The following is a 16,568-nucleotide window of genomic DNA, read 5'->3' as shown; positions in this document are numbered from 1 at the left end:
TAGTAAAGTTTCATCCGAATTATTTCATGTAATTCACCGTTTCAGATATCTTCTACGCTCGAGTAACTCCCTCAAAAACATTCGACATTCTCAAGGACGACTTTGAACATTTCTTGATCTCAGCCGTTCTCTCAGCTCTGCTTCTGGTCTCTTACGTCACCAAAAAACTAGCAGCAAGGAAAGCTCTACGAGCTGCTTGGAAATAACTTAAAATTATTTAAATATTTGTACCTTAATATCTATAAAGTTCTGGTGTACATCTAGAAGAATCTATGTAGATGTGTATGACCACCCCACACAAATTTTAAATACTTATATCAGAGTGATATTTCATTCAAAACTAGCTTAAAGTTTTTAAGCTGCTCTACAATTTCAGGTATCTTTAGTTTTGTGAACACTACATGAACTCTCTCTGAAAGGAGGGTGGTTTAACATATTACAGTATCTGGTACTTTTGAAACAAAGAACTTATGGATAATTATCTTTACATAGCTACAGCCATAAATGGTGTGTATATGGAAAGGTTCCTTTAATTAGTTTGGTACTGATTTTAAAACTATTGAAAATGAATATATAAGGGAGAAGGTTATAAGAGTTCTACTGTTAAGTTTGTCCACCTCATTTTAAAATAAGTGATGTTTCTCATACATGACAGGGATTTAGTTGTATTATAAGGGTATGTACTATATTATATTGGAATCTAGTTTGATTGTAGGAGCAATTCAGTTTATAATGACTATAAAGGACAGATGGATGAATAACTCCAACCTTCCTTAGTATCTAATAGAATGGAAAAAATCTTAGTTTTAGATAATTCAAAATTAAAGTTTAAGTTTATGATACAGGCAGGTGTATATAAATTGTTATATGTATTTATGACATGAAACATTGTCATTAGTGTCTCATACTTGGATATACAAAGATGGCAACTTCTACTACCAATCATTATTAAGCTTCTGGTTTAATTTCATTTTTCTATTACATCATAACTACAATATTCTGTTTGTTATAAGTTAATACATAAAATTATCCTTTAAAACATCTATACAATTCTGGCATCATTGTTTGCTAGATTAAAAAACTTAAGTCAGTTTTCTCACATTTTATTACTCTTTGAAACACCCATATTTATTATACAAATTATTATAGTTATCCATTTACTACACCCCACTCTAGGGTAACAAAACAATTTCAGAATTTTCTCTGTACAATTTGTATATATAATCAGTACTAGTGGAGGCTGGTGTTAAATCTATCTACTTGATTCAGGTGATTTGTAAAGCAAGAAATGAACATAGTTATTCCACACACAGTTGTGTAATGTAAGCTATAGCCTGCATCACTTCCTCCAGATGAACTCTGCACAAGAAGGTAGCTTGGAGAGTCCACTCAACTGGGTTGACTTTTAGTAACTCGTGATCTTTAAAAACTCTGCTCTGGCACATGGTGAAAGCTGCTACCGACACCAACCAGTTCAGGACAATCTGGTGACTTGGAGGGTTACTAAACCAGGAGGATGGAGCTAGAAGCAACAACTGACAAATGGTGGCTGCAAAACTTGGACTTGGACGCTGCTCAAAAATAATAATCAGTCAGTTAAAGTTATTTAACTCTGTTGTAAACTTACTAATGGTTCTTTATCCAATTATCAGAACAACATCCATGGATCTTTTACATTGACATTTTGTACAGAACAGCAAGGCAACTGTTTGGTTAAAGTATTGAAGCAAACCTAAAGAAGGACTATCTGCATAAGCTGACCCTAATTTAAACGAAGGTAGGGAGGGGTTATCTCATCCACAGCCAACTCTCATAAAATAGTGGGATTTATCAGTGCTGTTTGTTAAACTGTGGTAGATGGTCTGATAAATCTCACAATCCTTATCATGTAAACAGTTTTTGAATAATGTTGAAATTTTAAGAGAATGGCTAACAACTAAAAGATATGTTATGAGTGTCATTTACAAATCTCTAACAGTAAAATGTACATTTTACAAGGATGATACTAAAAAGCACTGTAAAAGAAGCAGGTGTATTACTAACCCTCTGAAAGAACTTCTCACATAAAGCTAGGTAAAATGCATAATACTGCAGTCTTCTGATCTTACATACATTTACCAACGTAACCAATATGAAAAGACGAAGCATTACCTTGTCTGGATCACGCTTCAAGAGGTCTTTTACAAGTTTCTGTAAAACCACATGTACTTCAGGAGGCAACGGTGGCAACTCATTATCAGTGTAAGTAAAGTTGTCAAGATAAACTGGACTATCACGATAAAAGGGATTCTTTTTTCCAAAAATTTCATAGGCAAGAGTTCCCACTGTCCAAACATCTGACCTGGAGAAGTTAATTGAAGAAAATGGGCCAGGTTCTGCTGCTAACACCTGAGAAATTATATGAGGAGGTTATTTTGTAAAAAACCCGAGACCAAACTTGGTCTTATAACAGAACCGTTTCATAAACCTTCATCACTAACTCACACCAAGATGTTTTTACATATTGAAGTAAAACTGGCATTTCCTTACACTACAGTAGCTTTAGAAGGTAACAATAACACCAAAATATTAGCAGCAAGAATATTTTGACCAGCTATGTTTATTTCAAATGTCATCTTGTTCTTATGTGGAAACAAAATTGTGAACATATCGATGGGGTTTCTCACTCCATTTTACTTAACAATAATAGTAACCAAAATTAATTTAGGCTTGTGAATAATGTTATTACAGGTGTCACAAATGAAAGAATACATCAAGCCTCTATTCCATAAAGCAATCTTCTGAGCACACCAACAATTACAACTTATACTATGGATATTGTTAACACAGTTTTATAGTCTCTGACTTTCTTGTACGTTTTTACTTATTGTTCTAAAACTAACATAAATGGCACAAATTTCTCACCAATATCACAATGTGCACACATTACACTGTGTAACTTCCAGAGCATCGAAGTAGGGTTATAAAAACAGTAAACAAACTTACATCCAAAAAGTCTATTGGCTGTGGCTGTAAGAATAAATTCTGTGCAATTGTTTATTATAATAAGTAATTTAGCTGTATTTGGTATACTTCCACTTTTACCCTAGATTGCTGATTGTGTTACAGAGAAAAATTTTATTGAAAGGGAAACTTTTCATATTCATTTGGGAGGTTTTAGAAACTACGAAAACTGAAAGATGTTTTTGTTGTGGTCATAAAAACTACCTTTCATTCAGACTGACTCAGAAGATGCTTCAAAAATTCACAGAAACATTTATTAAGAATATATTATTTAAAAAAAACACTTTTACTTTGAACAACAGATTTGTAATGTTTAACAAATGTTTGGTAAAGATGCACTTGGTACATTCATAGTTACAATTTAATGAAGAGTTAAACTGGTTATGCCTGATCTAGAGTTAACTAAAAAATGGACTATATTCTACATCACAGCTCAAAAGTTTTAATGTTGCTGTTGTGAGTTCTTAACCAACCAGTACCTTTTACTCACAATAATCAAACTTCACAAACCTATGTTCTGTACACTAAATTGGTTACTGCAGACAACTTAGTTCTGGATATCTCAGTGTTTCAAAGAAACAATGTAAGATAATCAAATTGCTTTTTTTCTTCCTACATGGAATTAAAATTAACAACAAAACCAGTATGGAATTATTAAAATTGCACACACACAGAGTGTCTTTATACCTTATACAAGTCTTACCTCTGGTGCCATAAGTGCGAGGTTTCCTCCACGATTGATATCTTCTGTATGAAAGGGAAGCTTCAAGCCATCACTTAAACAGCATCCAAAATCAGTAATTGCCACAAGTGGTTGAGAAAAACCTGTTGATTGAAAGAAGGCAGGGATTACAGAGAAATGTGGCTTGAAGTTTGTAATAATTTTTTTTAACTTAAAATATTTTCTGTATCGTAAATTATATCATAATACTAACTTCAATGAGGATAAAACATAAGAATTACTAACAGTCATACCTCAAACTACTTATATAATCACTGTACCAAAGTGTACATTTAACCAGACACAACATTTTACCTTGATATAAAAATTAAACATTTTTCACCTTGGATAATTTCTTACTTTTAACTACCTATAAAACCTCAGAACTTTTAAGCCTTTCCATATCAGTGAAGTTCACTTTAGGGTACAATTAATACATTCTAAACACAGTAACAAGAAGCTTGTACATTGAACATTTCCTCAAAAATCCAAACTCTGTAGAAAATGGAAAAATTAAACTTGTATTCAATGAGAAATATCACATTTTTATTTCTTCAATAAAACTTGCAAACAAACTGACAAGATCAATGTATTATAACAATATTTACACTTGAATGAGTAAAACTGACACTGTGTTTCAGAACAGGGTCAGAAAAAACAGTCGTCTTGACAGAAGTAAATAAAAACCTTATAATCAGAGTGCTTTTGAATTATGGACCTTTCTTTTGCTGCAGGTTCAAACCATGAATATGCCCTTGAAGAGGAGAGATCCACCTTTAAAAAGCACTCAGGTTACAAATTTTTATTTCTATTAAGAGTAAGTTACTCATAGTAAATATTTTAGTTTTCTGCACTAGAAGATTTAGGTAAATACACCACAAACAAGTGGAATCGATCCTATTCTCACACACAATACAAATAATGTTAAATTACCATTATGTCTTTGTAATAATCAGTTCTCTACAAATTAATGTCCCAATAATTTAAATCAATAGTACCAACCATAGGATAAATCCACTAGAATGTTGTCAGACTTCAGGTCTCGATGGGCCACCTCGTGTCGAAGAAGGTGGGTGACACCTTCCAATATTTGGGTGAAAATCATGAGAGAAGTGCGATAATCCAAGTTCTTTGCTTTTAACAAATCTCGTAATGAACAATGATACCTGATTTAAGAAAAAATGTTTTACATAGACTTGCAAACGGAGAAATATCCATAATACAAAAAAGAACTGTATTAGCATCTACTGGGAGAACTGTACATTATAAACATACATTACAACAATACTATTAAACTGTTTAGTAATAGTTCTTGTTTTCAACAACTAAAACTCCCTCTTCCAAGAATGAATTACAATAGTCTAGTATTAAAGTACTATCTCTGAAGCTTTATACACTTATATTCCCATTACAAAAAAAATAGGTTTAATTACTGTAGTACTGAATAGCACATTACTTGTGTCATTAGTCTTGTATAAACTGAAAACCAGAAACTTACCAAAGTTGTTGAGTAGGAAACTATGTTGTCCATTATAGAAAACAAGATTTTTAACATTAAACATTCAGTCTTACAACTCCAAATTACAAACCAACAAATGTGTGAAGAAAAACAGAAGGAACCTGATGTTAGGATGTGCAAAATTAGAAAATGAAAAACTTCTGTATATCCAAGAATCTGACATTACTTTGTGTACTTCAAGTTCCTGCCATTGGCCTTTTAATTAATTAGCAAACACGACTTAAAAATATACACAAATAAAGTACTAAGACAACAATAATTCTATCCACATAATTATAACTATTATTTATTAAGGAATTCAGAGAACACACCCCGATGTGCAGAATAACAGTTTTAAAACTGTTCTACTTTCACATAGATTGATAGAAGGAAATACATTTAACCCCAAGAGCACTCTTATGAGAGTTTTACTGACAACATTACAAAGTGTCTAACATTCTTTACTTTACAAGTGGTAATTTCATGACTGTTATGGTACTGACAACAAGTGTTAAAACTCTTACCGCTTCATGACCAAGAATAAAGTCATGTTTCGTCCGTATCCTTCGCTGTTAAGACGTACTGGGAGTGCTTGTGGATAAAGTAATTTCGCTTGAGGCATCAGTGGGACCCAGTCAGCAAAAGCCAGGTACATTTCAACAATATTTGGGTGAGGATCAAGTCTCTTAGCTCTCCTCCTATAAAACAGTTTACAATTACAAAAATAATGGCTGGCACTCTTCTACTAAGAGCCAGTACTAAGTTAGCCATGGCTTTAAATAATGAATATACTGACAAACAACTTCAAAGTCGAGTGTTGAGAAACACAGATTTTAAACAGAAGATGGAATCTTCATTTTTTACTGAAAATACTAAGTTTATAACAAAGCCAGTCACTACAAATTTGTAACTTAATAACAATCCACACGTGAAATTGAACAAATGAAGAAAACAGTCAAAAAAAAAAGGCCTGGGTTCCGAAAAGTGCAACTTCTAGCCAGGTCCACGGCAATGAGACTGAGGGGGAGAGTCCCCCCAAAACTTAATTTTAAACAAAAATATTTTAATTTCATGTATATACTTGGGGTGGCACATAATCAGGGTAAAATTAACTGAAGTATTATAAATGTTCTCCAATAATTACAGAGTTTCAATTTTTTAACAGGCAGACCGATGAGAAATCTTATACCACTATCAATTTCTACAACTCTAGCCTTGTTGTTTCTTTCAATAATTCAGTAACTCTTCTTCACTTAGTCACCTTAAAGGCATGTTTTCCTAATATTATGTAAACAAAGCAAAAATTTACTGTATTCGTAAAAAGTTTCAGCAATTCAACATCACATGGAAGTTTATTTTATTTTCCTAATAGCCTACTATCTTATTTAAACTCAGACACTGCATGGATATTCTAACATTGGACAACTGTAGTTGCAGAATGGGAAGACAGAAACACAAGATTTGTCCCAAGTTTGTTCTACTTGTTGGTTGGCAGCCTACATTACAACACCCTCAATTCTTCTCCACAATGTTACACTGAACAAGTGATCATACAAAGCCAACCACAGTTAAAAAGCAACATTCCGTCAATCAGCAAAAAAACTTTTTTTTCAAGTGAAAAACCTTTGATGTAACACAAAGCGTAATCACTGGTACAAGAGTGGGAAACTAGTTCTAAGGAGACCACTACTGACTGGTTGTTGGGACAGCTTTAGTTGGTCGTTTGTCAGAGATAGCATGATTTGGTGCAACACCTACCTCTTTCTCAAGAACGATTTCTTTTTGCCCACACAGCCCATCCATGCTGGAAGGCTTTCCTTGTACATTGCATTCAGTATAGTACCAGCATCAGATTCTGCATCATAATTAAACATCATCTTCACTGCCAGCTTAAACTTTTCAAACTTTCCCACTGGTATCAATGATGCAAGGTCACTAGGTGGATGACCAGCTTCACCTACACAATTGTCAACATGTGTATACACAATTAGAAACTAGACACTCAAAATTAACATTTCCCAAACTAAACACAGCTGTTTGTAGGTTCAATGTCTAAATTACTGTGATTTTAGGTTTGCACCACTATTCTGCCAAGTCACTTGATGTAACCATTTTAACTCTGTCACCATACACAAATCAACTTAACATGTTGTTACTTTTTAAAGAGTGATAAGTTACTGGTTTTTACCCCATCGGTAATTTGTGGGCATTTTAAACAACAAGCACAACAAATGGGGAAAACAAAGAACCATAACAAAGAGAAAATGAATCATTAGTACTGAAACATGCTGGCTGAACGTTACACAAAGTTAAGGCATATGTATATATCACTGCCGTCAACAGTAAGTATCATATTCAATTCAATAAACAGAATTACAACAAATATGTTAGGTATCTTTAGTTTCTCCCATAGCCACTAAACTGACAACCAATCTTTACAAGACAAGAGACTTGGTATGTTTTGTGAGTAATTAGAGAGTAGTATCGTTTACTAACATGCTAAAATATTTACCACAACACATTTGGATTTTGAAATATAAACCCAATTATTTTTTTCATTCAAGAAGAAGTAGAATTTCCATAATCAAAATCTTGTACCATATTTAAACATTATTATTAATCTCCTAATATCAAGCTAGAAGAAATAATTCACCTTTTCCCTTATTTGATAAGAGTTAATGCCTGCAAAAAATATCCATTTATAAATAACAAGAAAATACAAGTTTTAATTATTTCTCACATACAGTTTCAAAGCATGTACAAAACAATCATGTGCGATACAAATGGTACAGACCTTATCCTTTGTTAGAAGATTTATTACTGTTGCTGTCTACTTGAAATTCAGACACATTACATAATAATTCTTAACTCATGATTGTCAAAGAATTACCATTTGTAACTAACAGTACAAAAACATTTTACAAAAAAGAAACCTACCAGTATAAACAGACTCTTCACTAAGTTCTTCACAGTTGATTTTAGTTCCCATCTCTGGTGAGGAACCAAGTTCACAATCTACAAGAAAGTTATGAATACCACTGAAATGACCAACGTGCTTTTTTTGAAATGTCTCCAAAAATACCCAAGAAACCTGAACAAATTTTTTAACTACAACTATGTGTTAAAAAAATAACTGGTTTTTAATTGTCAAGTTTAAAACATGTACTTGATTTGTCCAAAATCAGATTTTTTATAGTTTCATCTTATTTATAAATGTATTAAGCAGTAAATTAATTTGTCACATTGTTTTTCCAAAATGCATTTAAGATTTAATTATGCTAAAAAAAATTATATATGGAGATAATCAATTTAAGTAATGACCATGTTTCACACTTACCAAGATGTGTATAACATTTTACAATAAATTTTTCACAGTTTACAAACACTGAACAGTAAATCTCAAATAATTAAGCTGACACAGTTCAAGAGATTGTATGAACTCCAAGTTTAACAAGCATTTTAAATTCATACAAACAGGACACAAAGCTGTTTAACAGGTATAAACATTGTATAAATTGGTACAACTTTTCAAAAAGATATTTTGTGTAGTGGAGGAATTATCAAATGAAAACAAATACCAAACATATCTTTTTAAGTCAGAATAATTTGTAACTTTTAAAATGCCACATGTATAGAAATTACCAAATTAACAATGAAATAAATTTAATGAAAAACTGAAAGCACCAGTACTTCCGCTGGTCAATAAGTACATATTAAAAATTCAGCACGTTTCTTTTCAGATTTTTTCTTAAACATTTATACTTTAATTGTGCATTTGATCTTATCTGACAAACAAAAAAGCATTAAATCGTTTTAATAAATGTTATCGACTAAACACGACTTGTACCTTAATTGATTAATATATGTTAACCACCACAAGTCTCATACCATTAAAAACAATCATGAATTATAGTAACGATTTCACTCTTAACAAAACTTGTTTGACATGGTTAAATTTTTACTTTTTTTTTAAATAAAACTTGTTTGCCAAAGTATATTATTTCCTTGATTTTAATTCCAGTGAAGATGTAAAAATATGATAGTTTAAAAAGAAATTGTCTTAAATAATACAAAAATACTACATTATTAACAACAGCTGAATGATTAACTCCATCAAGCACCTATAAAGATTGATCGGTGTTACAGTAAACAGTCAATCAACCAAAATCAAAATTAATCTATGTTTATTCAAATTATCCTAGTAATTAAATTATTGCTGTGATTTCTCATTCTTTTCAATTAACCCAAGGTTCTTCAGCTTAGTTTATTAAGAGTCATAACCCATGAAAATAAACAAGTAAAATCTGTTTCCAAATATAAAACTTTTCTACAAGAATAATTAATTCACTAAATGGAATCAGATTTCCACTAATCGCCCATCGATGTTAATATTTCGAGGAAACAGAATGAAAACTAACTCTGTTGATTTAATAGTACCAGTAAATGAAAGTACCATTCATTTCACTTTTCCAATCAGCACTGTAAACTACTGCATTACAGCCCTTTGCAATCGCATTTCCAATCTTGAGGTTCTCAACAGTGACTTCAGGCAGTTCAACATCAATCTTGCTGTTTGTAACTGTACAAGGAAAATGCGAGAAGACATCCTAAAAGTGTGAAAATACAAATCAATGATGTGCACTGTTGTCAAATATCCAATAACATTTTTTCCATCCATACCTCAGATGCATGACAGTTACTTGCTAAACACCACTGAAACAGCTATGTACTGATAATTCATTAAATAGCACCATTCAATTAATGAAATCACCCAACAAATAACAATCCATACATATTTATTCTTGACTATCTATACGTTTTTTTCTAAATCAAATCTGCATCTCACAAACTGCTCCCAGTTACTTTTTCTAATAATTGCAATCTTACAAGAAATAAACTTCAAACTTGCTTACCCTTATTTCCAAGCATACACTTTCTAGTTCCTCTTGTTCTGAAAGAAGGGTTGAACCTTTAACAAGTCCCAAGCCAACAAATGCAACAAAAGGCACAGCATCTCTTACTTGTGTCATATGCCACCTTGCTGCATTTCTTCGTAACTGAGCGGCGAGCGAGTTTGACACACAATTATCAAGAAAGCGCTTTACAAACCCTTCGCATTTAAAATACTTCGTCCAAAGGCCTTTCCACTGATTTCTATTGGTATTTTGCAAAACACCTAACTTATTTGAAATGCTCTTCTCTAACGTTTCTGAAAAAGGCGAATTTGGTTCATAACATTTCTTGGCCTTAGCTCTGCCAATACAACACCGAAGTAATAACCGCCCTTGAGCTAAGGCTCGATCAACAACAGATCTAAATGAGGGTTGGGTATATATCCCATCCCTGGCCTGCTGTGCCAAAAGAGAACTAAATATATTTTTAGATAATTTCATATTTGATTACCCAAAAGAAAAGGGAGGCATCATAATGCTTTAAGTAATAGTTAGTGGTGACAATACTTTGTTTACAAAATACGTGACAAAAATTTTAACTAACCGGACAAATACCCTAAACAATCTTATTCTCAACTGCGTAGTTACGATTCTGTTAGATTTCCTTTCGATTATCTTAACGTTTTTAGCGCCCTCTCATAAAAATAAACATTAACAAGTAAATATAGTAATAATAAATTTAATTGTCGTTGTTCTGGTCAATTAAAACATTTACTGCACATTAAATAAATACAATTATACTATAGAAAACACCCAGATACTATGTAGGAAAACAAATATAAATAAACTCTACTTATACAGCAACTAAAACCAAAATTAAACCAATATAAAGGAACACCTTTATACCTATACTAATTAATAACCTAACATACACCTGTAAAGTCCCCTACAGTTCGGTACCGTTTATTTTCTCGTTTGTAAGACATGTGTCCGTCAACGGTCATATTCAAACACTCTCTCTTTGTTAACCTGAAGATGACCTAAGAAGGTCGGAACGTTGTTCTCACGTTATCAGTAAAAGTGTTAATATCCATACCAGCCGTTCTGAAATACATTTTTATTTCGAGTGGGTTTCTCGTCATCAAGAAAATAGTGAAAATGTTTTTTTTTATCGTAAATATGTTCACTGTGATTCGAAGTAAGAGGGGTGTAAAACAAACGCAGCCTTTCATAAGTTTTTTTTCTTGTCTTCTTCAAGTTACCGCATAATAAACTCTTCGTTCAATAACATAACTGATATCGTATGGGCGATAAGAGAAAACAAAAACTGTAGGAAACGGTATTTCTTATATGTTATGTGATGTTATGAAAGGTGACCTTTTAATGTAACGTCGGAAAAATAAAGTTAATAGTTGATTCGTTTCTATAACCGTTTTATTTTGCTTGTGGCGTTTAAAACCGTAACTTTTCATCTAGGTTGTTATTTATATAAAATTAATTAAGCGGAAAGAAAATGCTGTTGTTGTCGAGATATATCTTCACACTTACTAGGTAGCGCTGTGTTCAACTGGCATCATGAGTTGGGAAAGATAGCGTGGATGTGTAATTCTGTATCTTGCGCAATATAAGAGTAGATAGTGGAGAGATGTAGTTTTCAAGTAGTGAGTACCGCTAAAACGATACTACTGTACCAGCAAACCACAATTTTGGTAGAAAATAAGCATAGTATTAATAGTGAGTGATTAGTACAAGTAATATATGTTAAAAAGAATAAGTTCAGGGATTTACCAAGTACGATTGAACTAAAAAGTTACATTATGTTAATTTTTGATAATTTTCGAAGTTCACAAGGTTAAAATAAGTTGGGTGTAATCTTTTAAAGCAGTGAAATATTACATCGTCTTAGGTTAAGCGTGATGCCAATAGACTTATACAAGTAAAAGAAAAAAACATTAAAATAATATATAGAAGTGCAAGGTGCCTTTAGTTTTTAATTATTTTTTTAAAGAATATATTTGAAGAAACACCTCTGATAAAAAGAAATGGGCAAATTATAACCCTGTATACTTTTCTATAATTCTGTTTTCTCTCTCTCTCAACATCAATGTATAAACATTTACACAACAATCAGAAAGAAAATTTCAAAACTCGCAAACAAAACTGACACTAATACACCAAACAACTCAACATTACGCTGCAGTTTACCATTCATCCCTGGCATCAACTCAAAAAATAACACTTTTAGAGAACTTGCCATCAAACAAAATTTCTGTTGATGTGAAATTTGCCCCAAAATTTGACACTAAACTAAAATCATTATTAAATAAAATTTATATAGAATTGCATAGTCTCATTGTAATTTGAGATAATATGCAATAACTGTTCAGAACTTTTGTTAAAAAAAACTGGTAGAAAATAAAAAAACCCTCCCATGTTTATCACTATTGCAACTCGAAAAACAAACAAACTAGTATATCCATACAAAACACTGATTTTAAAGAAAAAACTTAACTTTAATAAACACAAAATAGAACAAGAGGAAAAACAGCCCCACCAAAAATCAACATTCCAGGGTACCAAGATACATCAAATGTGAAGAAATATCATGTGATATGTACATATATAAATTAGTTTTTGTATCTCAGTAAATTACTAGTATCTGATGTATCTTATAATGTGTACATATATAAATTAGTTTTTGTATCTCAGTAAGTTAATAGTATATATGTACACATATATAAATTGCTTTTTGTATCTCAGTAAGTTATTAGTATATATGTACACGTATATAAATTAGTTTTTGTATCTGATGTATCTTATAATGTGTACATATATAAATTGGTTTTTGTATCTTAGTAAATTAATAGTATCTGATGTATCTTATAATGTGTACATATATAAATTGGTTTTTGTATCTTAGTAAATTAATAGTATCTGATGATGATAAAATCTTGAAATGTCATACATCTATAATGAAGTTTGTCGTTACCCAGTCAAGCCATCTCAAAGCTTTTGTTTTCTTAAAAGTGGGTCCCTCAGTACAAAGTAAAATATTGTTAAACTCCTACAAGATTCCAGTCTTCACTTCTGCTATTAACAACTTATTCCATAACTGAAGTATGTCGTGTATTATGAAATAAAATTGTTACTGAAGTCTTTTTAATTTTAAGTTAATCATCCTGTTCACTTTAGGATACAGCTAAGTAAAATTAGAAGCTTTTTATGGTGTTGTTTTATTGGATAAGCCTTGATAAAGAGCATTTCTTACCTTTCTTTTCTAAAATACAAAAGATGTATGTTAATTATTTCTTATAAGACATTACTTCCAGCCTCAAAATCATCTTGAAGAATCCTGATTTTCCACTGAATGCTCTCTAATAATTCAACATCCTTTCTTAAATAAATAGATTAAACCATAGACAACTCCAAGCAATGCTTTTATATATATACACCATTAATAGTAATGATAATATGATTTGTAACATTCATGTGTTTGCTTATTAATAGAAAACTGGAATTGTTAATTGTAGGCTTGTTTCAAATAAGCAAAAAACAAACAAACTTTTATCATTCGTCCCCAGTTTTCTTCTTTACTCTAGAAAGTTGTGTTCAACAACAAATGTAGTAAATCATATCTAGATATGAAGTACGTATATGGGAAATCTATGTTTTATTGTCTCTTTTATTGCAGGATTCTTATAATGTTCATCAGAAATCTCGATGAAAACCTTAAGCAAACATCTCCTGTATTTTATTTTATACCAGTGTAAAATGAACCTGTAAAAGTAGCTGTTTTTTCTAACTAAACATATTAAAGTCAGTTATGTGAATCCAGTTGATATTTTTATGCATTTGATTACATAATAGCTTAGGTTGGTCTGTTGTGGTTCAGGCATGAAAGTACTGGAATATTTCTGTATATTAGGAAAAATGAAAAGAAAGTCATTTCAGAGAATTGAGTGTCCATTTTAGCCTATTTGTAAAATTGTAAATTAGTTGTTTAATAGTTGTTTTTCTTTTCTAATTCATAACGTATTTTACAGGTAGTTTTGAGCCTTTGAACACATTGCTATACAATGTTTTCTTTCATTGTTAGATTACAATGACTGGAATTTTGACAGACTTGTGTGAGGAGCTTGATAGGCTGGTAATTCAGGCTCTGACTTTAATTTCAAGGTTTCTTGAGTCTCAACAAGAACTGAATACATTGATAAAGGATGGATTTTTGAACATGTCCAAGGCCCGATACTGTATGGGCAGTCATCGAGTTAGTATAGTTCAAGTTGACCTGCAAGAATCAGTAGCACGTAAGGTCGTTACGTACCGTGAGGTTCACAGCAACAACCTGCTTTACAGGCAGTATGAACTCGCTTCTGGTGATGCAGTATATACCACCACACTGAAACCAGCTGAAGTGAGGGAGGGTAAGATAAGAAAAAGACAAAAACAAGAAAAGACAGTGAAGGAAGTGAGTGATACTGAAAAAGAGATAGTGTCTACAGTTACAGAGTTAGTAGAAAGTCAGCCAAAGAGTCTAGAAAACCTGAAAGTTAATGTAGGGAATGACGTTGACCCACTCAAATGGTTTGGAGTTCTTGTATCACCCAGTCTTCAGCACTGTCAGCAGAATTTCCAACAGATTCTTTTGGTAACTGTTGACTTGGCTTCAGTACAGAGTGAACTACTTGCTGTTATCGATAGGTTTAGGTCACTTTTGAAGGAAAAAAGCACATTAAAGCAACAAGTTCTATTAACTGAAACATGAGAGTAGGCTAAGTAGAAAAATAGTTGCATATAATTATGTGGACTGTAATAACTTTCAAACTGTTGATTGTTGCATATTTCCTTTCAATGGTAAAATGATTTGCAAGAATAGTGAAGATTTACCTGTCAACTGGCTGGGTCCAGTGGTTGTTAATAACAGTTTATGACAAAATAATAACCTGAGAAATTAACCTTATAGAAATTAAGATATTTCATCTTTTTATCAGTTTTTTTGTAATTAAACATCTTTACCTTGTGAAAATGCTCTCAAGACTTGTTATTTTGTAAATTAAACATTTCTTAAAATAAAACGTACCACATGTGGAAAGTAATTTTTTTTTTCTTGTACAGTGCTTGTAATATAAAAAATTCTGTAATTGTTTACGTTTTGTAAGTAAAATATTAGTCTGTTATAAGTTATCTTTCAGTTATATATCTAATGAGTCTTGTGTCTTTCCTTTTAATAACTAATGTCCTGTAATAAAACAAATATTAAAAGTATGATTCTCATTTTGTGTAGTTTTTGTTATCACTGTTATAAAACAATAAGAATAGTTTATACCACAGAAACAGACTTTAGATTTTGGGTATAATTTTCTAATTTATTACCTCTCTCTGTGATGACAAGAAAGCCCACTTGTAGAGAAAAAATATATACGTAAAAACGGCTGGTATGGGTTGAGAAAATATTTTATGTAGGTTCACGACGATGAGTGAAGAAAGTCGAAACGTTGTTCGCTCCTCTACATAAAAATTTTCTCTACCCATACCAGCCATTTTCACAAAAATATTATTACCTCTGTTCTGATCCCACACCTTTATAGTTCAGAAAGAAAGGTTTTATTGTAACATTCTGATTTGTGCCAGATATAGTATGTGGTTACATCACGTGTTGTATCGACACTGACAGTCATACCAATATTCTGTTGCATTTAGAAATATTTATGCAGGTTGGATTTAGTCCTCGAGTACAATAATACAAAAATGTTGCAAAGTAGTAAATCTAGCCCTTTCTAAGTTGTGATTGTAACTTTATAAAGGGAATACAAACTTGGCCTCATTGTAAAGGTACATGCACTACGTTTTATCTTATTATTTTCAAAAGCATTTGTTGGCCAGGTTTTGAAGCTCTGCTAAGAAAAGAAAATTATGAGGATCTAACAAAAAACTAAGGTTCATTATTACCTATATCATTCTAGACATTCAAGTTGTAATAATGATTTTTGTCCAGAGGTGAAAGTCCCAAATAAAGGGAGGTATTCAACAGGTTGGAGTGAACCTGTTTTTGGAAAAGGAAAAAAAAAAATCTGTGTTAATGTAAAAAAATTACAAGGTAGCTCAAATAAGCCATGGTACCACCTTAAAAATAAGTTCCATTTTTCAGTACCAGTAGGATGTCATGCTTGTTTTTGACTACATATCATGAGATAATATTTAGTTTTCTTACATGAAGGCTTGTGACGTGAGGATTCCTACTTTAACTGTGTACTTCACGTAATTTATCTGAAAGTTTTTTAAATTTTTGTTGTTGCCTAGAACCACCTATATCGCAGGAAGAACATATTTCATATCATCTATTGAAAATGTGTTAACTTATCACATTCAATTTCCCATTGCACAATTATTTGTTTTTTGCATATTTTTCTGTCTGTTCACATTATCCACAGAATGGTAGCTTGCAGGTTGTAAA

At 31.8% G+C, this 16,568-nt stretch overlaps 2 protein-coding genes and 1 pseudogene across 3 annotated transcripts in view; 2 read left to right on the top strand and 1 right to left on the bottom strand.

Moving 5' to 3' along the window:
- The window catches only part of LOC143254067 (ER membrane protein complex subunit 1-like), a 40,153-nt pseudogene extending 39,066 nt beyond the window's left edge, over positions 1-1,087 (top strand). Inside the window, exon 22 of the transcript XR_013029943.1 lies at positions 46-1,087. The product of XR_013029943.1 is annotated as an ER membrane protein complex subunit 1-like (transcript). The remainder of the gene's footprint in view (positions 1-45) is intronic.
- LOC143254068 (serine/threonine-protein kinase Pink1, mitochondrial-like) lies at positions 943-10,820 on the bottom strand. The gene is made up of 9 exons (XM_076508814.1): positions 10,136-10,820; positions 9,676-9,829; positions 8,160-8,237; positions 6,981-7,179; positions 5,747-5,920; positions 4,727-4,890; positions 3,707-3,828; positions 2,152-2,388; positions 943-1,571 (listed from the first exon to the last, which is right to left on the bottom strand). The coding sequence occupies exons 1-9, from the start codon at positions 10,613-10,615 to the stop codon at positions 1,299-1,301; spliced, it is 1,881 nt and encodes a 626-aa protein (XP_076364929.1). The 5' UTR covers positions 10,616-10,820; the 3' UTR covers positions 943-1,298.
- A 937-nt stretch (positions 10,821-11,757) lies between these two features.
- On the top strand, positions 11,758-15,291 carry LOC143254066 (vacuolar ATPase assembly protein VMA22-like). The gene is made up of 2 exons (XM_076508813.1): positions 11,758-11,775; positions 14,211-15,291. The coding sequence occupies exon 2, from the start codon at positions 14,217-14,219 to the stop codon at positions 14,877-14,879; it is 663 nt and encodes a 220-aa protein (XP_076364928.1). The 5' UTR covers positions 11,758-11,775; positions 14,211-14,216; the 3' UTR covers positions 14,880-15,291.
- Positions 15,292-16,568: the final 1,277 nt, after the last annotated feature.

This window comes from Tachypleus tridentatus, chromosome 6, assembly GCF_004210375.1.
Source record: "Tachypleus tridentatus isolate NWPU-2018 chromosome 6, ASM421037v1, whole genome shotgun sequence".
Lineage (NCBI taxonomy): Eukaryota > Metazoa > Arthropoda > Merostomata > Xiphosura > Limulidae > Tachypleus > Tachypleus tridentatus.
This window is presented reverse-complemented; position numbering and strand designations above follow the sequence as displayed.

Bases quoted from the DNA above. Each gene is read 5' to 3' on its own strand.
- LOC143254068 (XM_076508814.1), bottom strand. From the start codon at position 10,615: ATGAAATTATCTAAAAATATATTTAGTTCTCTTTTGGCACAGCAGGCC. The intron at 8,238-9,675 runs GTACTTTCATTT...ACTTTCTTGTAG, and splicing joins TTGGAAAAGTGAAATGAATG to ATTGTGAACTTGGTTCCTCA. The intron at 7,180-8,159 runs GTAGGTTTCTTT...ACAATTGTGTAG, and splicing joins TGAAGAGTCTGTTTATACTG to GTGAAGCTGGTCATCCACCT.
- LOC143254066 (XM_076508813.1), top strand. From the start codon at position 14,217: ATGACTGGAATTTTGACAGACTTGTGTGAGGAGCTTGATAGGCTGGTA.